The sequence below is a fragment of the Silurus meridionalis genome, chromosome 8 (assembly GCF_014805685.1).
Source record: "Silurus meridionalis isolate SWU-2019-XX chromosome 8, ASM1480568v1, whole genome shotgun sequence".
Lineage (NCBI taxonomy): Eukaryota > Metazoa > Chordata > Actinopteri > Siluriformes > Siluridae > Silurus > Silurus meridionalis.
In genome coordinates this window covers 20,999,379-21,024,378 of record NC_060891.1, presented here as the reverse complement: position 1 = coordinate 21,024,378, position 25,000 = coordinate 20,999,379, and the positions used below count along the sequence as shown (strand labels likewise).

The following is a 25,000-nucleotide window of genomic DNA, read 5'->3' as shown; positions in this document are numbered from 1 at the left end:
TGTGGTGAGCTGACCATGGCACTTCGACATGTGATTACCAATGTCTGATCAGAGGTCAGCTATTAAAGAGCGCATACAGAAAGGTTATACGGACAGAACACAATCACTACCCTCAATCCAAAACTGGACCTCATTTACAAAATACCGATATTTATCATAGATGTAACCACAAGTACAATAATTTCATCTTTACAAACTACAATCACTTTGTAGTTACCACATTTCTGGAGGGGAAAAAAACGAAATAATAAAAAAAAAAAAAAAAAAGAAAAGTACAATATGGTCTATATACAGCAGTGTTTTGGGGCTCGAATGGGAGTAAGGTAAAGCAAGTTATACATACATACCTCCATAGAGCAATTGATATAACATCAAGAAGGCAAAACAAATATCTGTAGTCCAAGGTGAGCCTTTTTTTGTTGTTGTTTAGATTACTGATACAATACTGCCGCCTCGTGGTGAAGCATGTTATTTGCATGATAGATACGGGAGATATGGAAAAGAAATCACATCTCTCCTGCCTTCAGGAGGCAACTTGCACCATAATATTGCACAATAAATTTTTCCAGATATGGATATAAGAAAATGGGTAAAAGCAAGTTAAATTTATTATAGCAAATATCAAACGGAAGCTATTATCTACAGTATTTTCAGATCTTAAATATTTCTGCTTTTAAAAACAAATTCACAGATACGCCTTATGTACACTTAGAAAATTTCCAAAAGTTTATAAAGAGAGTGGGGAAAAAAAGATAACTGCAAATCTTCTGAACCAAAAGTCAGTACATTTGGTTATTAAAATAAAAATGAAATAAGCAAAAAAGACAAAACATTCAAACAACAATATTAAATATCTGTATTAAAATCATTTTTTTGTCTAAAATCCTCAAAACAAAAGAGTTTGGACACAGAAGCTTTTCATACTGATTTGTTCCATATATTCATATATAAAGCGACTTTGATTTTAAATAGAAATATGAAAGTGCCATCCACGTGATTGGTGTAATACAGTTTTAAAGGCGTTCGACCTTTCGTCATGACTTGCCGAGGTGAAAGAGAACTTCACAGATGATGGCCACCACACTGACATTGAGCATGGAGGAAATGGCGATATCCAGCAGTCTGCTTTCGTACAAAACAAACTCAGGCCTGTTCTCCTCCACTTTCGCCAGTTCCAGCAGCGCTTTGGCAGCTCGACACATCATGCTCACGCTTGGCTGCTCCATGGGAGGATGACCCATGTGTAGCAGACTGTGTGGGTTTTGGTGATACTGAGTCATGGCAATTCCATCCTCTAAGAAGCCTACGAAGTTGCCAACACCGTTTCTTTGAACGGCGATGCCACGCGCTGCTGATGAATCCCCTCTGGCCAGGTTGGACAGCACGGCTACTGCCATCTCACGGTAAACTTGGAGTTTGCGCTCTCCCACCTGACGCACCAGTGTAGCAAAGAACTTCTCCAGACGACTAAATGGTGGAGTGGCCAGCATCAGGTCTACATTGTTGTCCTGAATGCTCAGTTTGCACAGACATTCCAGAACCAGTTTTCTTGGGCTGAGCTGTGAATTTGCCCCCGCTGAAAGGAACGGATCCTGGGCCTCAGCTGAAGGACACACCATCCAGTGGAGCAAGCCATCAAGGACTGGAAGGCATATATTCTCTGAGTAGATCGACAGGTCTAGCTGTCCAGCGATGTTAGCCAACGTGACCAAAGTATTTTCTCTCAGCGCTGCCAGACAGTCCCACCACCACTCATCCTGGCTGCAGGGCTTTATTTCTTCCTCCTTATTGTACTCGTCTTTGTCATAGCCGGGGACAATTCTCTTCCTCTCCGGATGCTCATGGTGCAACAACAGCAATCGGCCAAGAATCAGAACAAGGCCTGGATGCTTGGACATCTCTGTATCGTTTCCTGGGATGAACGACAGGCTGCGAAGGATATTAGAGACACATAGGCAGCGTTTGCTCAAAGAGTCCTGCCAGCTGGACTTTGTGCACAATGGAGGTTCATCTGGACAGTGAGGTTCATCCTCCAGTAGTGTGATCCCTTTTTGGCTCTCAAAAAGGCGTAATGAATATGAGGAAGTGCTCAAAGAGGTTGACGAGCTTTCTTCCTCCGAGAGAGCTCTCAATCTTGGGGACAGCACATCATCTATAGTTGCAACTTGGGTATTTTGTACCTCGTCTGAATTTAAAGTACAGCATAGCTGTTTGCTCTCGACACCGCTCTCCTCACGACCCTCAAAATGTGTTAAGATGTAACTTGTTGAATCTCCACCACCTGCTTTCCAATGAAGGAGTCCACTGTTGAACTTCTGCACATGGCCAAGCTCATCAGAAATATCCTTGATGAAGTCATCTTTGGGAACAATCTTGATCGGCAGCTTATCATATTTGCTGGCCTGTTTGGGTCTTGGTTCAGGCGTTGATGAAGAACGGCCCTCAAGCGGCTCAGAAATATCCTCAGTTCTCGGTTCATCTTTCTCATCTGTCTCATTTTTCACTATCTCATTTTTAATCCTACCTTCCAGATTTAACTCCAGGTCTGTCTCAGAAGACCCAGGTGGAGAGTCCACTGAGTTTTTCTCTGGTTCCTGGCTGGACTCTGACTCACAGGGAATGTCTGATTCGACCGACCCCTGCTCTCTTTCGTCCTCGACTGGACCAAGCAGGGTCTTCTGGCCAAGAGTCCCCACTTCATATTCCTCCAAGATGCCGAAGATCTCAATCAAGCATCTTCTCAAATACTCAACAATGAGCTCTAGGAATCCTGGCAACTAGAGGGGCAAAAACACAACAGAAATTAATTCCACAAGTTAAAAATCCTCTAATCTAATGGTGTAGCTAAAAGATTTACTGAACTGAAGGATCAGTTTCAGTACCTGGGCCAGGTTAAATGAAGCTACAGTGCTGTCATCATAAAGTAGGATGTTGATTGTATCCAAAGCCCATGTGCTTTCTGCCAGAAGACCTGATTTGAGTGACATCATCACTCGCCAGGCTTCCGGGGTTCCTTTAAATAAAGTCATTGAAAAGCATTAAGCATTTGTATAAGACATATCTAACAGATATAAAAACACTGTATGTAAAAACCTTATGATGTATGTATATTTTATGACCTTAAACCTTAAACCATATGATGTATGTAATGGTTGTATTAGAGTGCATTTTCTTACCAGTGTCTTTTGAGGTCATTTTGCGTCGAGGTTTTAGGAGAGGTTGGGTCCCTTCAACACACCCCATCGGATAGTCTTTTCTCATGCTGGACGCCATCTGACCTGGGACTCCACTTCCAGAGCCACTTGGTACAGGCATTCCTGGCTTGTGCATCTTCATAGACGGCATAAAGGCCATCTTGTTAGGTTGCATGTGTGCTTCCATAGATCGCTGAAAAGACCCTGGGCTCGGTTCACAGGAGGTATGGTTAGAGGTCTGGTATGAAGATGGAGGCCGTGAGTTCATAATAGCCATAGAGTTAGAGTGACCAGACATGAACGGTGTTTGGCGCTGATACCCGGGCCACTGATTGTCTGCTCGGACTCCATCCATATCATCTATCCGTCCCATACCGGGGTATGGCATGTTCTGATTAGAAGTCCCGTGTCTGTTCGAGTATGAATAAGCCATGTCTGTCCTTGAGGGCCACATGTGAGTTGGGCCATCTCCAGTGGGCACTGAATGTCCAGAACCCATCATGCTGTGCTGGACAGGATGATGTTGAGGCCCCTGGCTGGCATTCGGTAGTTGGCGTTCCCGACTATATGGATAAGGAAAAAGACTCTGCATGGTCCGGCGCTCTGGATAATTTCCTCCATACTGACCATACATGTCTGTCTGTGGGCCTCCGTACTGCATCCCATAAACCTCGCCCTCATGCCTCTTAGCAGGTGGGCTATACACTCCATCAAGGGTTCGCTTGTAGCCCTGGCAGAATGACAACATATTTAGCAATTTTAGTCTCCAAAATAAATAGAGACCTTTTCAGTAATCAGTAATTATAATATATAATCATGATTGTGTTTCCATTTCAAAGAAATCGACCCTGCTAGCTGTTGAGAATAAGTTGACTATGTAACACTATGATTCAATATTTTATAGCACATGACAGTATTTAAACAGAAGTGGAAATAGTAATATCTTCATTTCGGCTTCTCCCATCAGGGGTCGCCACAGCGGATCATCCGTATGTTTGATTTGGCACATGTTTTACGCTGGATGCCCTTCCTAAGGCAACCCTCCCTATTTATCCGGGCTTGGGACCGGCACTAAGGCTTGTGCAACCCTAATGGCTGGGGTTGGTTCCCTGACCGCCGCATCCTAACCACTAGACCACCAGGGAACCTAAGTGGAAGTAGTAATATAATCAAGTAAAAGTACTGCTACTTTAATGAAAATCCACTTAAGTAAAAATAAGAGGTAGCTCATATAAAAATTTACAGAGTTACTTTTTATAAGTAACAGAGAGTAACAGGTACACCATAAAAAATTAAAGCGCAATAACAAAAAAATAAATAAAAATAAAAAAAAAACTATGGTCCATGACTCGAGTCTATTGTGAGTTTTGCACTTTCGCAGAAAAAAGAATCTCCTGTTAAAATGGACTTTTGATTCGATGGCATTTCGCTTTTAGCTGGGTCTACATCACTGGCGTCTGTCTTGTCTGTCTTCATCTGTCTTTCTTGTGAGTTTAGTGTGTCTGAAATCAGTTTATTAATAAATCAGTGCAATAGTTTCCAGGCACGATTTTTTTTCCCCTCTCGCATTATTTTTATTTTTTACTCAGTAATGAATATGATTTAAAAATCCAGTTAAGTACATTTTAAACAAAACACACTTAAGTAAAAGTAAAATTATATATTTAAAAACCGACTAAAAAGTACTCAAACTACTCAGTAATGTAACTCGTTACTTTCCACCTCTGAAGATCATACCTGTGTGCTTCATGGAAAACTATTCATTTATTAAAAAAAAGACTATGTTTGAACATGCCCTGTCTACAGCCCCCACCTGTTGAGGGTACATCCCTGGAGGGTGGACACCATATGGCATACTAGGATACTGCTGTCCATAGCCATCATGTCTGTGCAGAAGAACAGACAGAACAGATCAAAGACCTGATATTAAATGTGCATCACTTGCTTTATAACTCAACTCTATGGCCCAAGGTTTGTGGACACCTGACAACAATTCCTATATGTTTAAAAAAATCCCATTCCAGATTTAGAACTGCATTTGCCGTTATAATGACTTCCTCTGTTTCTTGTTCTTTTCCACTAAATTTCAGAGCATGGCTTTGGGGATTTGTGTAAGGGCATTATTGAGGTCAGACACTGATATAGCGTGAGGAGATCTGGGGCATCCCAAAGGTGTTCATTGGGGTTAAGGTCAGGGTTCTGTACAGGCCACTCAAGACATTGCACTTGAGCAAAGCTTGGCAAACCAGGTCTTTATAGACCTCATATTGTGTATAGGGGCATTTCATATTGCAACATGTCTGGGATTCTTAGTTCCAGTAAAGGAAAATGGTTACACTACAACATAGACATTCTAGACAAGTGTAAAAAACAGGCTGCGGAAAGAACTAAATAGGGGTGTAATGGTGAGGTGTCCGCAAACTATTGACCATACAGCGTATACGTATTGTAGTTGTTGTATAATCGGAAGTTTTACCTTTGCTGATTATGGTATCTGTTAGGGGAGTACATGTTACCATCGGTGTTAGCGTGACTCATGTTGCCTTGATTCCCATGGGGACCCATACTCCCATCCATCCCCATTAAATGGTCTGATCTGGAAGAGACCAAAGAAAATAAATGCAAATTTACATATTACACACAGTAAACTGTGGAAACTATGTAATTATATTTTCACAATGTTAACAGAAATCATTTGAAACTTTGGTAGTGGAGCAACTCAAGAGAAGTATAAAATATGTAGAAATATGGCAGTAAATTTCAATACTTATTGTTAGAACGAGATGTTAAGCCTATTTTCTGCTTTTTTATTTTATGCCGCATAAGGTGGCACCACTTTCGATAGATTAGATTAGATTACAGTTTGTGCAGAGTAGCAATACCGAGCCAATGAAATGCATTAAGCATTAACAGCATTAACATTTACAGCAGTTTGAGCAACAGTAGCCTGTCTGTTGGATCAATAAGCCCTGGCCGCCCAGGACCCTGTCGCCGGTTCACCACTGTTCCTTCCTTTGACCTCTTTTGATAGATAGTGACCACTGCAGACCCCAAGAGCTGCAGATCTAGAGATGCTCTGACCCAGTCGTCTAGCCATCACAATTCGGTCCTTGTCAAACTCGCTCAAATCCTTACGCTTGCCCATTTTTCCTGCTTCTAACACGTCAACTTTGAGGACAAAATGTTCACTTGCTGCCTAATATATTCCACAGACTAACAGGTGACATGATGAAGAGATAATCAGCGTTATTCACCTCAGTGGTCTTAGATCAGTGATCATAAAGCTGACAGCTGATTAGAAGATACATTCGTCAATGTGGCCGTTTTACATCAGCTGTATATTTAGGCAACACACTGTATGAGGATTTCAGGCCCATATTCTAAACAATCCTACTGCAATAGTTCTGCTAATATATGAATTGTAATAGTACTGCCACTCAGAATTGGAATATGTGAACATTACCTAACTCTATTAATGGTTAAAACATATTAAAGAGTCTGAAGGTCCGTATGGGTATTTGCACGTTCCAGTTGCTAACCCGGTGCAGGAAATAACTGCACGCTCAGTAAATTAAAAAGCGTCTCAGAGCATGCCTCGTCGCCCCTGGCAAAAAAGGGCTTAAAAAGGCTACACTGATTAACATGGGAGTATATGGGAAGCGGCGCCACTGTGCTAAGGCATAAAATTCATGACTATGTATATTCCAGTACTTTTTAATACTTTTTAAGCTGTTAAATCTGCAAGATGTAATTTAATACAAATTAAGACAAAAATTGTAGGCATCCCCACAATTAATATCTAGGTAAGCCTCTTAATAGGCTCTCCCCCTTAATGTCAAACAAAGCTGAATATAGAGCTTAGACTCCCAGTGCAAAAATATTTATACCCCCCCCTAAAAAATACCCCAAAAAACCAAAGTCAATAAGCATGCAACAATAAACTGTAATTTATGTATTCATGAACACAACGAATACGTTTATTTCTAATACTTTATTCCTCGGGTTGATAATAATTTTGCGACACATTAGTTCTAGTCAAAGGAAAAGTCAGTAGTTTCTCAGATCCTTTGGAAAGCTAAATGTAAGGGAAGGGTGAACTGTCATCAGTTCTCTGGTAGTTCACTGGTAAATATTGACACCACATATTTGGGTTGATTGCGAAGATAACACAGTGCAACAGATAACGAGGCTTCGGTGTTGTGCGAGTGTACATTTGGGAGCGTGTCTCACCTGCGATCATACCCTGGTCCATAAGCATACTGAGCACGTTGAGCCATGCCCAGTCCTGCCATAGGGCCACTCGAAGGACTCCTGCCATAGATGTCTTGCATGCCTGCAGAGGTCATCTGAGCTGGCATGCATGGCTCTCCACTAACCACTGCAAAAAAAGAAAAAAAATAGTCAGCAATTTTGACCACAAGGTGGCGGCATGTTTCTAAATATAATTCCTTTCATTGGCTACGATTTTGAATAAGTGGAGAGAAGATAAGGGGAAAAGAAAAATAAACAAGGAGAAGCAGGCTAATAAAGGGAAAGAAGTTCATACAAAGGAAAGGATCAATCAAGCTAAATAGCTAGACTAGTTTATTTATTGAGATTGAGGTTTGATGTAGGGAAATTGCTCGTGCTGCTCATAAATAGACCTAAATAACACACTGACCTTTCCTCATTCCTGCAAAATGGTCCTTATTTTCATACTGCATCCTCATCATAGAGTCCATGGGGTTCATGGCTGATTGATAAGAGCCTCCCGAGCTCAGTATATTCCTTTTCTGGAAGGCAGGATCACTGCTGTCTGAGAACGGGTCTTGAATACTGACTGAATTATTGCTGTTAAACAAAGGCACACAGAGGACTTATGCAAATTCAAATATGAATCCAGACTTAAATGGGAACACATGCATTTATACAGATGAAAAGACAGATACACAACTGATCTAAATCTGGAAAAAATACAATTGTGTATAAATATTAATACAGAATAGGCTGAGATGTTCCTAATGGATGGTGCATGTATAATACAAACCTAGTTTTTATTTATCAGTAACATGCATTTGTTAAGCAACCGTGACCTTAGCAAAAATAAATCAATGATAAAAGACGTTGACGCGAGTGCAAACAAATAGATTAAATAAGCAGAAATGAGTCAGATCATATTGAAAACACAAATAAAAAACAATTTCAGGATTGTGGACAAACTAGCAACATCTCAAGTATAGTTTGGAGTGAACAGAGGTGAAGGCGGTGCATAGATTGGGGATAAGGGAAGGTGGAAATATTCTATAGGTGGTGTTTTTTTTACCTGTTGCCTGGGATACCGATGTGCCCCTGCGGGGTGGTGGCTGGCGTGGGCGGTTTTAGCTCACCGGGCATCTCAGGCATAGAGCTGCTGCCTGTCGATTGAGGGGTTTGAGGGCCCTGTAGAGAGCCTGAGGTGGCTGAGTGAGAAAAGAGAAAATACGATGCAAAAGAAAAAGAAATGGAGAAGTTTGTGATTAAAATATTCAATTGAAATAATTTTTAGCACTTTTTAAACTGATTCTGATTAGTCAGCAACTGTGACAGTAAAGCGTAAAATTAAAAACTATCCAACTATATAGAATAGAATATAGAATAGCCTTTATTTGTCACATATACATTACAGCACAGTGAAATTTGTTCTTCGCATATCCCAGTTTTGCTTGGAAGCTGGGGTCAGAGCGCAAGGTCGGCCATGATACGGCGCCCCTGGAGCACAGAGGGTTAAGGGCCTTGCTCAAGGGCCCAAGAGTGGCAGCTTGGCGATACCTTGAACCCCCAACCTTCCAATCAGTAATCCAGCGCCTTAACCACTGGAGCTACCACTCCCCATACACACACACACACACACACACACATATATATATATATATATATATATATATATATATATATATATATATATATATATATATATATATATATATATATATATATATATATATATAGAATCTTTCTATAACAGATTATTTTCATATAACAACGTTTGTTTTAATCCTCGAATAGTCACCTTATTCCTCATTCTATACTTCACCACTATTTCTACTACTAAGATCAATATCAAAAAACAACAAAGGAATGAAAACACTAATAATCATATAGTAGTGAATGGTAGTAACATTAGAATACTCTATATGAACTAAAGTTTGTCGACACCTGAACATCTCGTTCAACATTTTATTCCCATTCAGTTATAACAACCTCCACTCATCTGGGTAAGTGTTCTACCAAATTATGGAGTGTGTTTGTGGAGATTTAAGCGTATTCAGCCACAATGGTGAATCTGAATATAAAATAACAATCGCAATTAATCTGCAATGCAAATTTGCATATTTACCTATGATTGATGTACAAATGAAATTTGTTTTATGCAGCTTAAAAACACAGTTCTAACTATTCTAAGTATTTTGTGGGTCTCCCAATACATTTGTCCATATGCATAAAATGTATAGTTTGCACATGAAGCCATGGGTAAATTTAAAAGAATAAGCTATAGAAATAAAGCAAGCAATACAACTTTTACACAATAAAATATTAAGCAATACATTTATACACAATAAAATATGTTAAATAGCCCAATGTGTGAAAATCTAGGCTTGAGCCTAACCCTAAAGATGATCTTGTCTGGAACAGTGTCTCTGAACCTCAAGCTTGAGGAAATGTAGGCTAGTACAGAAACAGGGCTAAATCTCTACAATTTAATTTAATTATATTAAGAGTATTTACTTATACATTTAAAAATATTTTATATTGTAAAGAGTAACACTGTGATGGATTTGTCCTACTCATTTAGGGTAGAGAGGTGGTATGAAGTGCCAAAAAAAAAGAAAAAAGAGCAAGAGATCTTTCATTGTGGGAATAGCTTTCTGGAGTGTGAAACTTGGACTGTTTTTGTCAGCCTCTGGAAGATTCCTATATATATATATATTTTTTTTTTACTCCTCCAATTTTGCTGTGGTAAACTCAGCGAGGAGTTGCTTCGGAGGGCACAAAGTCAGCAGGGAAAGAAAAAAGCGGCGTCTGTGCTAGACAGGTGTGTAAAAATGTAACGCCACATCCGAGCGCAAAAGCACATTTCCTACGAGACTAAAGTCCTCACGGTGAAGATCCAGGATTTCTTCGTATGAGTGACAGGTTGTACACTTCACATCGTAAAAATAGACCGAAAAAGCTAATGTCTGAGCTAGTTAGAAATGGAGTGTGTTTATAGTCAGGGATGGTGCAGTGGTGTTGGTGGTGGAACTGACTATCTAGGGACATTTTGTGGGTAGAGACTGGTGAAAGGATTAAAAAAGAACTTTCAAGATAAGACTTTCAAACTGTGCTTTCAAGATATGCTGCAAATAAATGAAAAGCAATATACAATAATATCCATTGGCATTGCTTTGATACATTATACACACACGTTTCCTTATATAAAGTGTGCGAGCCAAGTTGTGGATTAAATTTTTCTTGCTAGACACTGTGTTTGGGTTGGGATTGTTTGTGAGTGTTTGTGCTTATTGTATTTTTTTTGGTTAATATTGTTTGCATTATTTTATGCTTAATAATGGAAACTAGAGTTAATAAAGGTTGTGTGTTTAACCATACAAGGACCCCTGGCGTGGAATTTTCTAACCACTGGACATGTGTAAGCCTGCCTCTCCAACAAGGATTATAAATGCTTTAAAATCTGCTACAGTTTTTCTCAGTTGCTTTGAGGCGATTCTCAGATCAGAAATGAGTAAATCTACTTGTTCAAACCCCACATCATTAAGTCATTTGTGCTCATCATAAAACCATTTCTTGTTGCTTTGATGAAATTAAAAAAACGCTTTGGTAGATTCACTTAATTGATTGTGTACAATTGTCTGCTGTTTCCTACATTATCAGTTGTTTATGTCACGTTGATCAAAATATATTATACTTATTTCACCTAAATAATCTTAACCCCCCAAAACACCTCTGGATCAATTGACAATCTGTCAATATTAAATTTCTATTAAACTTTTTTTTGGTAAATGTTTCCTGAATTGATGAATTGTGCAGATGAATCTTGAATTTCACTAATGAAGGCAAATATGGCATCGGATCAACCAATAATAAACAACAGATCACAAGTGAATCTTGTGAACCTTCATTTGGCAACCGAGCAAAACACAGAATTACAATTTCTGAAAATGAATGAACAATCAAGAAAACAAACGGACACTATTACAGTACAGTAAAAGTGTGAATCCTCTCCGGTCTCTTGCAATCAATATAAATCAAATATGGAATCAAATACAGTTTTTCTCAGTTGCTTCTTAGCGTTTCTCATATCAGAAATGAAATTTTTAAAAACTACTTGTTCAACCTCCACATCTTTTAGTCATTTGTGCTCATCATAAAAATATTTCTTGTTGCTTTAATCAAATTGTACTTTTGTTCATTCATTTAATTGATTGTGTACAATTTTCTGCTGTTTTCTACATTATCAGTCGTTATGTCATGTTTATTCAAATATATTATACTGGTTTTACCTGAATAGTCTCAACCCCAAAACATCTCAGCATCAGTTCATTGCATAAGTTATTGAATGCAAAATGGATAAACTAGTTGTCAGAATCTGTCATCTAATATTTCTATCAAACTTTTTTGGCAAATGTGACTTGAAATAATTAATTGTGCAGATGAATCTTGAATGTCACTAATGAAGGCGAGTGAACGGCATCAGATCAACCAATAATCAACTAGTTCTCTAAAACAGGTCAAAGTGAATCTTGTGACAGACAGCAAAAAAAAATTATACATTCTGAAAATGAATGAACAACTAAGAAACAAACACTTGTACAGTACAAGTGTGAATCCTGTCTCTTGTAATCAATATGAATAAAATATGCAATCAAATATATACATTTGTGCTGCTGAGATTCATAGATGCCAAACAGAAGACATTCAACGTTGTGCATTTTCAATCACTGTAATCCAAACTGTAGTTTATATAAAAAAATACAGAAATTGTGCACCGTCATGCTGACAACATGCCTAAACATTTTAATGATCTTGATGGTGAACAATGACAAAGTGTCTTTTTATTCTGATGGGAATGAGATGCTAATTGACACAAATACTTAGTAAGGATTTTGAGAAAAGTACAGGCTTTTGCAAGAAATTCAATGTATTGTGCTATTTGTACACATATGTTTTGTAAATGCATTTACTGGTTTACAAATAATTAAGGATTAAGGATGATGCTCCAAAGCAGCTGAGAAAAACTGTAATTGGGTGGAGGTCAGATCTCTATAGCAGGTCACTGAAGATCTCCTTCTCCAACCCCTGTAAATCATATACTCATGGAGCGAGCTTTATACACTGGAGCCTTGTCATGCTGGGACAGGTTTGGGTCTCCAAGTTCAAGTAAACGGAAAATTGCATGCTACCACATTTAAAGACATTCAATACAATTGTGTCTTCAGCTTTTTGGGAAAGACCAACATATGTCTGGAAAAGTCAGATGTCCACATACTTTTGTATATCTAGTGTACCACCACACTGTGATAACGATTATCTGTTTAACAGCGTGCTTAATTGTGTTTAATAGCAGGAGCAGAATTTGTTAACAATACTTCTGGCTGTAATGTAAATGACAGGTTTATATTTATTCTACCATGTTATTGTTTTGTTTGTTTTAAAATGTTTGTCCATATGGTCTCTGGTGTCAGCGCTATATAACCCGTCTTCATTCCAGACGACTTTGAATGAATTTCTGCCTGACTGCCTTCAAATGAGAGCAAAAAACTAAATTAAACTAAACTAAAATAAACTAAATGAAATCTTGTAATCACAGTGGTATAAAAGGATATATTGGTATTGTTAAAGCTTCACACAGTGCAATATCATACCCTCTTGGCATGGATTATTTTATATACCAGCATTGTTTTTTAAACTTTCTATAGTGCACTCCTGTAACACAATGCAATCCTGATGACATACATAACGCTCACAGAAACGGTAATAAAGAAAGCATTTTTAGCTTGTTAAACATTTAAGTCATAGCAAAAATAAAAGCTTCCGAACGGTTAAACAATCGCCATGCGGCTGCTCGTATGAGCCTCAGCTGGACACAGAGGAACAATAGAGTTGTTAATTTAGAGCTGTAAGACTTAATTCAACACCAGGGTGTTTTTTTTACTGTGTCATGAGACACCAAAGCAGAAAAAAAAGTAAAGAATCTACAGCACTCCTGATTTGTCCCTGGACAATATCTTTGCTCGCCTGCCCACGGACACACGTGGATTTCTCTCAAAGTAAACAACTGTAGGGTTACGCAAGGTTAATATCACAGAAATTCCTCTGTCATTTTCTGTCTGACTCACTCAGGAACTCTGACCCCATATAAACTCCAGTCCCCCTTCAGATTACCACTACAGAGGGTGTGTGTTTGTGTGTGTGTGAGAAACAAAGAGTGAGACACAATGATGATAATGATGAAGATGATGATGATAAAAATAATGATAATGACTCAGAGATGACTGGGTGCGAGCGAAAAAAAAAAAAAAATGCTCCATTTTTGCTGGCTGCTAAATTGAGGTTGACTGGAGGTCATGTTTGTTTATATCCCAAAATGCAATCCCCATTAATCTTGCTTGGGGGAATCCCAGCACTCCTCCCCTACTCTTGCGTGGCTGCTAGGCAACCGTAACAGTGACATCATTGCCTGTCGGCTGCTCATATGCATGCACGAGGCATGAAACTGAATGACCAAAGACCAAAGAGTGTGTTTTTAACCCTGGCTATGAATCCGACGGCTCAGATAAAGCTCCAGCACATCCCATTTCACTGTTCAGTGAACCAAACAGAAAACCCAGGAGCTGATCCTAACGTTCGATATTCAATAATAGATATAATAAAACTGCTGAGTCGGCATACGTTGCTGCGGCACCGGAGTTGGGAGTTTAAAACCTCAATGTAATATGTCATCTTGCTCCTTAAAGTTATTTTTAGTACATGTATGACTCAATAATTACTCAAACAAAGAGTTATTGTTTTACTTTCCATCTTTGCCCATTTTCAAAAAGATTTGGTAGATTTTAATTGTTTAACAATGCACATATTCCTACCAAGCCATTTCGGTACAGGACTTACGGTACAGTGCACATGTGTACCGAATGCAATCCTTGTTATCCTGCAAAACATGGTTAAAATCTGAGTTCCTTCACGAACATATTAAGTTAAGTTTGAGTGCAGTGGAAAACAGGATTTTGTTCCGCGACAGTCTAGCGATATGGATTCTTTTGCGTTATTTAAAAACAACTCTTAAAAGGAGAAATTCCTTACAATTCCGCATTTCAAAGGAGTGAATGAATGAATGAATGAATGAAAGATAGATGAAATGAATTACAGTTTTTCTCAGCTGCTTTGAAACATTTCTTGAATCATCCTTAATATTTGCAGACCAGTAAGTGCATTCTCAAAACAATGTGTACAAAAAGCACGATACATTGGATTTCTTGCAAAAGCCGCAAAAGTAAGTATTTGTGTCAATGAACATCTCATTCCCATCAGAATGAAAAGTCTCTTTGTCATTGTTCACAAACAAGATCATCAAAATGTTTAGGCATGTTGTCAGTATGATGCTGCACAGTTTCAGTATTTCTTAAAAAAACTACAGTTGTGGTTAAAATGATTACAAATGCTCAAAATTGAAATTCCTTCCGTACGGCATATATGAATCTCAGCAGCACAAATGTATATATTTGATTGCATATTTGAGTCATATTGATTACAAGAGACCGGACCTGTTTTGCTCTGTCTGTAAACACAATCTGCCATTTAATTCACTGTAAACATTAGAGGTCTGCTGATTAATCGGTTTTAAAGATTGATGGGCATTGATACAGATCCATACCGATGGCTAGTTTCACAAGCTGAAATAAAGCAATATTTTCATGCACTCCACAAGTTTTCAGCTCCAGAAAACAAAGTTGTACTACATTTCAATTAGATGTAGACATATACTGTCAAAAAATTGTTAAAAGGGTACTAAGCAAGGCAAAAATACCCAACCTCATGTCATTTCATGTCAACCTGGTAGCTTTCTCAACTCTCTGTAGCACTCACCGGGAGACGGCGGCTCAGTCTTGCCTTGTTTCTTGACCTCAGCAGTAGGGCAGAAGTCAGGCGGGGGCTCCTCTCCTCGCTCCACCTTACACTCATAGGCAAACAGATACTGGATGTAGTGCTTCTTCAGAGAACTAGCAGAGTTACTAGACATGCCTAAACCGAGTGTGGAGGAGAGCTCACGCCATTTCTTATTCTTATTCACCTGCCACAGAGATGATACCAAGACAAAGAATTACATATATAAAATATATAAGTGCTAACAGAAAAAAAACACGGCACTAAAAGAATAAAGATCGTCTGTTAAGCATTTACCATTGCCAAGCCACCTAGCTCCTTTACGACCATGTAGAACTTGCACAGATCCAGCTGCTTCTTGCCCACAGCAGGAAGGTGAGGAACCGGTGTCCCCCTGTCCTCCATGAAGGTCAGATAGCGCTCCACCCAGCTCTTTCTCTCTGGCTCGCTTCCCATTTCGTAGAGCCGAGAAACCTTGTCATTCGTCGTGCTGCCAGAGCTTGACTTCTGGAAGTGGTGGGACAGAGACCAAGAATGATTCAAATTGTCATTATAGAACTATTAAAAGAACATTATAAGAAAGGATATCCATACGTTATGACGATTTATGATTAAAATGTACTGTAGCAAGAAATGAGCTGAAAGAATTCTAAGATTCTTTTTAATCAGAGGACGCTCATTTTCTGGTGGACCTTACACTCAGTCTTTACAGGGGGCCTGAGTTAGAGATATTTAAGGGGTGTGAGGACATTCATTTAAACAATTTCTCAAATGTGTACACTGTATAGCAATAGAATATTCTGACATTTTTATAGAAGTGATCATTTCAGCAGAAAACTTTGCATAAAGCCTTGTATACACTGTATAAGAAAGAAATACACCATATAAGAGAAAGTGTGTTTGGGGGGGTGTATCTCAATGGTATTGGGCTTTGTATCAGAAGGTCATGAGTTCAACTCCTAGTACCACCAAACTGCCACTAAGGGCCCCTGAGCAAGGCCCTTAACTGCTTAGTTGGAAAAAAAAAAGTCTTAAGCAAAGTGTCATGATCAGGATGAAAATAATATTCATTTTGCTTTGTTCTGAACAGAAAATATATATTTTTATAATTTTGCTCCTTAGTCAGATAAAAGCAAATAATTTTTTACATTAATAACATCCTTTACATACGACAGTCTACTTTTTTTTACTAGTAAACCTAGCATATAAATAAACCCAAACTTTGCATTTAACTAGAAATGCGCATTTATTTCTTTTTTTTTTCAAAGCGTCTGCGTGATTCTTCTCCGTATTATAGAAAAATACTCCCAAAACCCAACTTTAGCAGCTATCAGCTAACATCATATCTTCCTAAAGCCAGGTGTTCAGGATGTTACTAATTGTGAGCAAGAAATTGGACCCATTTAAAAAAATAAAAATAAAAGTTATGAGGTTACACTTTTATAAAAAAGTTATTTTGTGCATATTTTAAGCTCAATATGGCATTTTCTATTAAAAAACCCTCTAATCCCATGATAATAGAAATGAATGAATATGGTTGGGACACCATGAAGACATATCTGTTCTTAACTTCTATAATCGTTATTCAAATGCATTAAAATCTATCGACATATGTCTGTTAAGTAATGTAAAGAACGCATGATTGATACATGACATAATTTAGCTGAGTATAAATTCCAGAGATGGAAGAATTTTCACAATATACAGAAGTTACTAAAAAATAAACAAGGGTTTACTTCCATTTACTTTGTGGCAAAAAAGCTGTAGATGTCTGATTTCTTTATTCCATTCAATTCAGCGCTTTTAACAATGAACATTGTCTCAAAGCAGCTTTACACAGATAATGTGGTGATAAAAATGAATAAGATGTTCCTTATAAGTGTAAGTTTGTCCCTGATGAGCGAGCCGGTTGCAACTGTGGCAAGGAAAAACTCCCTGAGATGGAATTGGGAAGAAACCTTGAGAGGATCCATACTCAAGAAGAAACCCGTCCTCATCTGGGTTGCACCGAATGTCCATTTATTACAGAAAAACAATGTTGCGGGGTGCAGTGTGACTATGTGACTTTATGACTATGTTTTATTGTCCATTTCTGAAAATGTAAAAAATGTACTCAAGGACTCAAAACATTTCCTTGTTTTGCACATGAAAAAAATGACAATTAGAGCATTAGGCTACAAGAAAATCATTTATTGATTGTTCATTTTTCTATTAATTACATTACCCCTATTTCTTCATACATAACTTTTGCAGTCTGCGTTAATTTCACTGACAGCAACTTATCAATGTTTCAAGGACATGTGCTTAAAAACAGGTTAAGTGTGAAACTTACAGCATTTATTCCAAACAAATATACAAACCTTTTTTCCATTTACTTATTGGCTTGGTTTATTTTGCATTCAAATAAAAGCAACTTAGAAACGTATTCATATTGCATTTGAATTGTATATGTAGCTGTTGGACCGTATAGCTAAAAGAACTCTCACTCGGCAGACAGCATTGACAACAGCGCGATAATTCAAAGTGCTCGTCCTTCAACTTATATTCTGAATGTTGTATTTAATTAAAGATCATTTCAAACTAACGGAAAATAAAGCAGCAACGAGTTAATGTAATCAGCAGTGTGATTGATATGCTGTACGTGCTCCGTTATTACGTTTTAATGAAAAGTAATCAAGATCGCGCAGCAAAGCAGGGAAAGTTGATGGTTCATTTAATGCAGCTGTGTTTAAATAATAGTTACTGGATTTGTTTACATCGAAAGACAAAGGCAAACCAAATCTCACATTTAAAATTGCAGTGGGAGAGAAATTCATGTTGAAATTTACTTTGGCCACAGCTCATGTTTTAGAGGAGCAACATTTCAAATAGTAACGAATTACTCACGGCAATATTAATGTATGAAAACATTACTGTAATCTTTTCCAGTGACCTATTTGGTTTTCATTGATGCTCATGGAACAGAAGTTAAGAACAATAAACAGCTGTTCACTTCTATTCCATTAATTTTGTGGCAAGAAAGTCAATTTTCTTTAGGATCAAGGTGTATTGTTTTTTTTTCTGAACATTTTCAGAACTTCCTCATGAGCCCCAAATTTTTCTTTACAACACCTGAAAAATGGTGAAAGGTGTCAACATAAAACAAGAAAGTCATTTCTCCCTAAACACTAGGAAACAACCCAGTACTGTACCAAGCCATGGAAGAGATTCAACAGGTTGCAAGAACATTCTGGGGAAAATGTCTGTGTGTGTGTGTGTGTGTGTGTGTGTGTGTGTGTATACACACACACACACACACACACACAGACATTTTCCCCATTATATATATTTATACAGAACGTTCTTGCAACCTGTTGGGCCATGTAGTTTTGGATTTAGTTTTCCCTCAATAATGAAAACCTTCATTTAAAAACTGCATGTTGTGTTCACTTGTGTTATCTTTTACTAATATTAAAATTAGTTTGATGATCTGAAACATTAAAGTGTGACAAACATGCAAAAAATTAAGAAATCAGGAAGGGGACAAACACTTTTTCACACCACTCTCTAATCAATCTATCAATCTATCAATCTATCAATCAATCAATCAATCAATCAATCTATCTATCTATCTATCTATCTATCTATCTATCTATCTATCTATCATCTATCTATCTATCAATCTATCTATCTATCTATCTATCTATCTATCTATCTATCTATCTATCTATCTATCTATCTATCTATCTATCTATCTATCTATCTATCTATCTATCTATCTATCTGACCCTGTATTATTTATTGTGTATTATCCTCTTTAAGAACCACTATCCAAATTTCATATGCTACAATTTCACAAAACATCATTCCACACTTGCAACATCATCTACTTAGTGTTAAACAAACATCCCTCGAAAGTTTTTTTAAGTGGTGGAAGTAGGCAAATACAATGTAATGGTTAGAACAGCTAGTAACAAGGGAAATAGACAAAAACAAGCAGCATTTATGCAAAAATATGATGACTCTAATATGCGGTTTCATCTCTACAGGCAGTTCACATGCTCCAAACTCGATGTGTATTGGATATTCTGAGATACATTAGTGAAAGAGTTAATGAAGCCTTTAAAATTGCTTCAGCATCTTGAGACAGACAGACAGACAGACAGACAGACAGACAGACAGACAGACAGACAGACAGACAGACAGACAGATAGATAGATAGATAGATAGATAGATAGATAGATAGATAGATAGATAGATAGATAGATAGATAGATAGATAGATATGAACAATCCCAATCCTCAAGTCACCCAGTATGAAAAACTGATACCAACCAGCTAAAACCATATACATGGTATTCCATATACATGGTATTCTAATGACCTGGAAACCACCCACTACTGCTTAGGATGTCTCTACATGGACAACCTAAAGATACTATATATGGACAAAGGTATGTGGACACCTGACCTGATTTCTATGTGCTTTTTGAACACCTCATTCCACATTTATTCCCAGTTTGCGCCTATATTATCCTCCACTCTTCTGAAACATTCCCACTAAATTTTGAAGTGTGCTTGTGGAGATTTGTGCTCATTCGGCCGATAGTAAAATATAGTACTGATGTAGGGTGAAGGAGGCCTGGGGTGAAGTCTGCTTCATCGTATTCCAAAGTTGTTCAATATGGTTGAGATCAGAGCTCTATAGCAGGCCAATTAAGATCTTTCACTCCAAACCATGTTAAGCATATCTTCATGGAGCTGGCTTTGTACACATGCATCGTCATGCTGGAACAGGTTTTAGGTCTTCTAGTTCAAATGAAGAGAAAATGTAATGCTACTGCATCCAAAAAAAGCCTAGCAATTTGGGGAAAAATCACATATGGCTGGAAAAGTCAGGTGTCCCTTTGTACCTTTGTAATTATAATGTACATGAGATTACTGTAAATGGTACCATTTAAAAACCGTGAAGATGAAAGCAGTTTTGCACTCAAGACCTCCAACTACCTAAGTTTAATTACACAATTGCACTATTTAACCATAGACTACACAGACGGGGAATTACACTGGACCGGTTCCCTTTTGCATTTGGCTTCTCTCAGGCTTTTTTCCTCAGATTGTCCATGTTCATTATCTATCCCCAATAGCTCTTCAGAGTGGAGTCCAGTATACATACACTAAGCCTAAGCAATATAACAGTAGCTGGTCCAAAAAAATAAAACATGTGTGGCTCGGAGCCTTGGGGCAAACATTTGTCAAGAACAGGAGAATCAGGAATAAAATGACTGCGTGTGCATTTGGCATTAAACTGCACTTCCACCCACACAAGCTGGAGTGATACTTACTGGACTGGAGGGAGTTTTGGGCCATGCAGGACTGCTGATGCTGTCACTGTCATCTCCATGATAGGAGGACAGACTTGCTGGGCTGGGGGTCAAGGCTGAGGGAGTAGGGGGCTCTGAGCCACACTGAGAGTTGGAGCCATCCTGGTAGAGAGAGAGAGAGAGAGAGAGAGAGAGAGAGAGAGAGAAAGAAAGAAAGAAAACAAAACACCATCAATTTAATTTCACTATGCACTGGATGGACAGACAAGACAGAAAAAGAGACTCCATTTGTGCAACTAAGAGTAACAGAAGATAATAATGGAAGAGAAAGAGGGGGGGGAAAGAAGAAGAAAAAGTAAATGATGTAGAAAACATAGTGAGACAGTCGAAAGCTGAAGGCACTGACAGCTTCGGGACAGCGCAGCTATGTGTTCCTGTGACAGACTGCAAGTGTCAGCAAAGGCTCGTGCTCCTATCTTCCCCATTTCCCTGCTCCACATTTCTAAAAGAACGGCCCGGACATGCTCTTTCAGCTCTTCTCTTCACTCCGGGGCTCTTTCAGGCTCTTTTGGCAGCCTAAATAATTCACCGCTAAGCACTACTATCGGGAAAGATTCTTGTAATAAACGAAGGGAAAATAAACAAAAGGCGATCAAAGGATTCGGAGCTCATGCAGAGTAATGCTTTGTGTGTGTATGTGTGTGTTTGTGTGTGAGAGAAAGAGAGAGCGAGAGAGCGAGAGAGAGAGAGAGAGAGAGAGAGAGAGAGAGAGCAAGAGGAGAAAAGAATTGAGCCCAAGTGCTTTCTCTTAAAATATGTATTTTATCCTTTAGCCAGAACATGAAAAAGCACAAGCTGCATGCAATATAATAACTCCTACAAACCCGCATTATTGGATTTTTTAAATGAGCACTTTATAATTTTTTTGAACGCTGTAATGAAACCACTGACAGGCTTTTCGCTTCCTATCAAATAACTCACCCCATCCTCTCTGCTGAAAAGACATATTCCTCATGAGTAGCCCTTTATTAAGAAACTCCAGCATTTTTTTTTCATGCCTCTGTGTTCAGAGATACTGTGTATTTCGATCATTTTCACAAGTCAGATGCTTTAATTTTTATAAACCCCCACCCTCAACCAGATGTCAGTATGTTATCTGTATATCACAGAGTGTCTTGTGTCTCTTATGCCTTAGTTCTCGCTCATCGTGTTGTGTTTAAATGCATATTGACAGAGTGCTGTAAAGAAGTTTAAAGCTCATCAGTTTTATGAGAAATGCAGCTTTAATAAATGCTTCTTTAAAACCCGACTGATGTCTTCATCATGCTAAGAAACTCGATGGACAATAGCGTATAAAATGTGTACACATGGTTGTATTAATCTGATGGTAGGCAGGTAATGTTCATTCATTCAATCAATTGATTAAGTACACCATTATTTTTGGGAGAATACATTTTTAGAACTTTAGTTGCTGTTATATATGTTTAAAGGTGCTTTATTTGAAGCACACTACTTCCAAGGCATCCCGACAGCAGTCACAAAAACAAAGTGAACCTATTTTAGACAATGAAAATAGCCTTGAGCGGTTTCAGATCGGGCAGCAGTTTTAGAAGTTCTACATTTAGACAAAAATGCAGTGATTTGTGATAGAAGAGTATCTGCAAGAATGAAAGGAAAAGTCTATATGACTGTGGTGAGACCTGTGATGTTGTATGGTTTAGAGACAGTGGCATTGAGTAAAAGACAGGAGGTGGAGCTGGAGGTAGCTGAAGATGTTGAGGTTTTCGTTGGGAGTGACGACGATGGACAGGATTAGAAATGAGTTTATTAGAGAGACAGTGCATGTAGGACGTTTTGGAGACAAAGTGAGGGAGGCGAGATTAAGATGGTTTTGACATGTGCAGAGGAGGGACATGGGGTATATCAGTAGGAGAATGCTGAGGATGGAGCCACCAGAAAGGAGGAAAAGAGGAAGACCAAGGATCGGTTTATGGATGTGGTGAGGGAAGACATGCAGGTAGTTGGGTTGAAAGAGGCAGATGTAGAGGACAGGGGGAGTGTGGAGACGAATGATCTGCTGTGGCGACAAACTTCTCCCCGCTTGACCTCCAATACAGTGCATTTATGCATCCTGATAATCATTGATCTTATTAAAGTAGGTTTGACAAGCATTTACATCAGACACAAAGCACAAAGATGTAGATGAGAGTGTTGGAATGAAATAAGCTCCACCCACAGGAAATGTCACAATAACTCGCTCGCCTTTTAGCCAAGCCCTTTTTAATTATTTTTTTTAAATATACTATAAGCAAAAAATTACTTTTAGGTGAAATGTCAAAATAGTTAGCAAAATATGGAAAATACAATTAATAAATGAATACAATGTCTCATGCCAATGTCATAGTCTACGTCTGACTTTATTACCTAGAATACATCACAGCCTACAGTCTACATTTTCCAGAACACACAGTCGTCATCACGCTCATGCTTCCTGAATTTCTAATCAAGAGTAACTTGACTCGTGCACAAACACACTAACATAAAATAATCACACACACTTAATAAATGCAAAATATGACTTATATACAGAAATATTAGACATATTACACATATTAAATACTTGTTTTCCTGTTTGTCTTTATCAAATTTTTTATTTTGTATTCCAGTTTTGATTTAGATTTTGCCCTGGTTACTGTATTTGTTATTCGCCTGACCCTCCACTATTGTTTGACAATTTGGAAATGCTAAAAATAAAGCACTTCTTGTAACTGAAGCTGTGTCTGTGTCTGTGCCTGACATCAGGCTTTTATTACATACTGTATTTCATATCATTTGCAGCTGGCCTTCAAGCTAAAGTAGCAGAGCTTTGCAGCTCTGGGACTAGCGCTAATTAAAATAAGAATAAATTAATTAATTAATTAGCAAGATTGCATGACAACGCTGTGACACAGTGTGTCTAAAGTAACTTTGAAATTGTACAATTATTATAGGTCTAAAAAACACAAAAAGAACCTCACCACCTTTATCTCCACTAAGATGTTTAAATAAAAGACAAACACTTTAGAGACAAGCAATAGAAAAATGAAAGAACAAAACAGTTATATTGGTGGTGTGAAAAAAAAATCAGAATGTACCTTTGGAGGTTTGTGAGGTTCGGCAACAGGAATCATGTCCTCTTTACTGCTGGATTTCTGCTTGGTGTCTGCAGGAATCGCTACTTCTCCACCCTCTCCCATGGGGCCTGATGAACAAAATCAAATAAAACAGGCAGTATAAATCAAGTATCACTTTTTGAATATTATATACCATATCATACATGAGGATTTCTCGGGTGTTTTGCATTCAAAGACCCCTTGAAGTACAGAAACTGTAATCAAAAATCCCTTTTTTGGTTGTAGCACAAATTAATTAAATAATCCAAAATCGTATTCAGGATGCGGCAATTTGATATCATGTTTATTCGTTCGTTCATTTTCAAAAACTGTTAAAGAATGATGGATTGTGGTTTTTCAATGCTCTCACTATAACTGCTAGCTCCTCTAAGGTTAACAAATTACAGTGATCCAGTGCTACAAATGTCTTAAACAGATATTAATAACAGTAATAATCATTTCTCTGGCCTCACAAAAGTGACAATTTTGACCAATCTTGGGTCAGATTGTGGACTGTGGTGCTTTTTAATTGAAGTGAACTCCAGACCATTTTTTTTTCAAGGGAACCAATGAACAGATCTCTAAACTGCTTCCTTGAAAACAGCATCCAAACAGTACTTTTCCCAGTGGTGAGTGTAAAAATCAAACGAGTGTGACAATGACCTAAATGGGATGCTAGGCCAATACATGGCCCCTTTCCCAATACCCATTCAGCAACACTTACATGATTTGCATAGCTAGCATTGTTGAGGTGTTTCCACAACACTACCTAATAATTGTTCAATCAGAATTCAATCCGGCACCGGTTTTGCTGTTCCTATATAAAGGGCTCCAGAAAAGTCTAGCAGTAAACAGTAAACCTGTAAGTGAGGATGAGATTTCAGGCAGCGGCAATTTTTATATTTTTATAACAACGGATGCAACAACTTCATTTACAACTTTATTTTGCGAGGCTGGTTTGGCAGTCAGAGCTGCTAACTCTGGAGAAATGGTGTCAGTGCCATGTTGGTGCCTCGTTTCTCAACTGGAGTGTGGAGTGTAAGAGAGTGTGTGGCTCCCAGAGGGCCAGCTGGCAGAAAGTGTGAGTATGTTAATCTGGTCAAAGCTCTTCTGTGTTATCACCTCAGGGAGTGTGGCAGAGACACTGTACTAGCACACTATCACCCAATTCGGCTCAGGCCTCTATTTATAAACGGCATTTATTTCTAGCGGAGTCCAAGACACTGCACAGAACA

The 25,000-nt window shown here is 38.3% G+C and overlaps 1 protein-coding gene across 1 annotated transcript in view; it reads right to left on the bottom strand.

Moving 5' to 3' along the window:
* The window catches only part of LOC124390282 (AT-rich interactive domain-containing protein 1B-like), a 220,335-nt gene that overhangs the window by 152 nt on the left and 195,183 nt on the right, over positions 1–25,000 (bottom strand). The window contains exons 10-21 of the mRNA XM_046856120.1: positions 23,748–23,854; positions 20,635–20,775; positions 15,609–15,818; positions 15,294–15,498; positions 8,497–8,632; positions 7,855–8,024; positions 7,425–7,572; positions 5,671–5,790; positions 5,008–5,080; positions 3,177–3,924; positions 2,883–3,013; positions 1–2,777 (exon numbers count right to left, since the gene is read on the bottom strand). The exon at positions 1–2,777 is cut by the window's left edge and continues 152 nt beyond it. Of these exons, the coding sequence (XP_046712076.1) occupies positions 1,035–2,777; positions 2,883–3,013; positions 3,177–3,924; positions 5,008–5,080; positions 5,671–5,790; positions 7,425–7,572; positions 7,855–8,024; positions 8,497–8,632; positions 15,294–15,498; positions 15,609–15,818; positions 20,635–20,775; positions 23,748–23,854 (3,932 nt within the window). The 3' untranslated portion in view covers positions 1–1,034. The remainder of the gene's footprint in view (positions 2,778–2,882; positions 3,014–3,176; positions 3,925–5,007; positions 5,081–5,670; positions 5,791–7,424; positions 7,573–7,854; positions 8,025–8,496; positions 8,633–15,293; positions 15,499–15,608; positions 15,819–20,634; positions 20,776–23,747; positions 23,855–25,000) is intronic.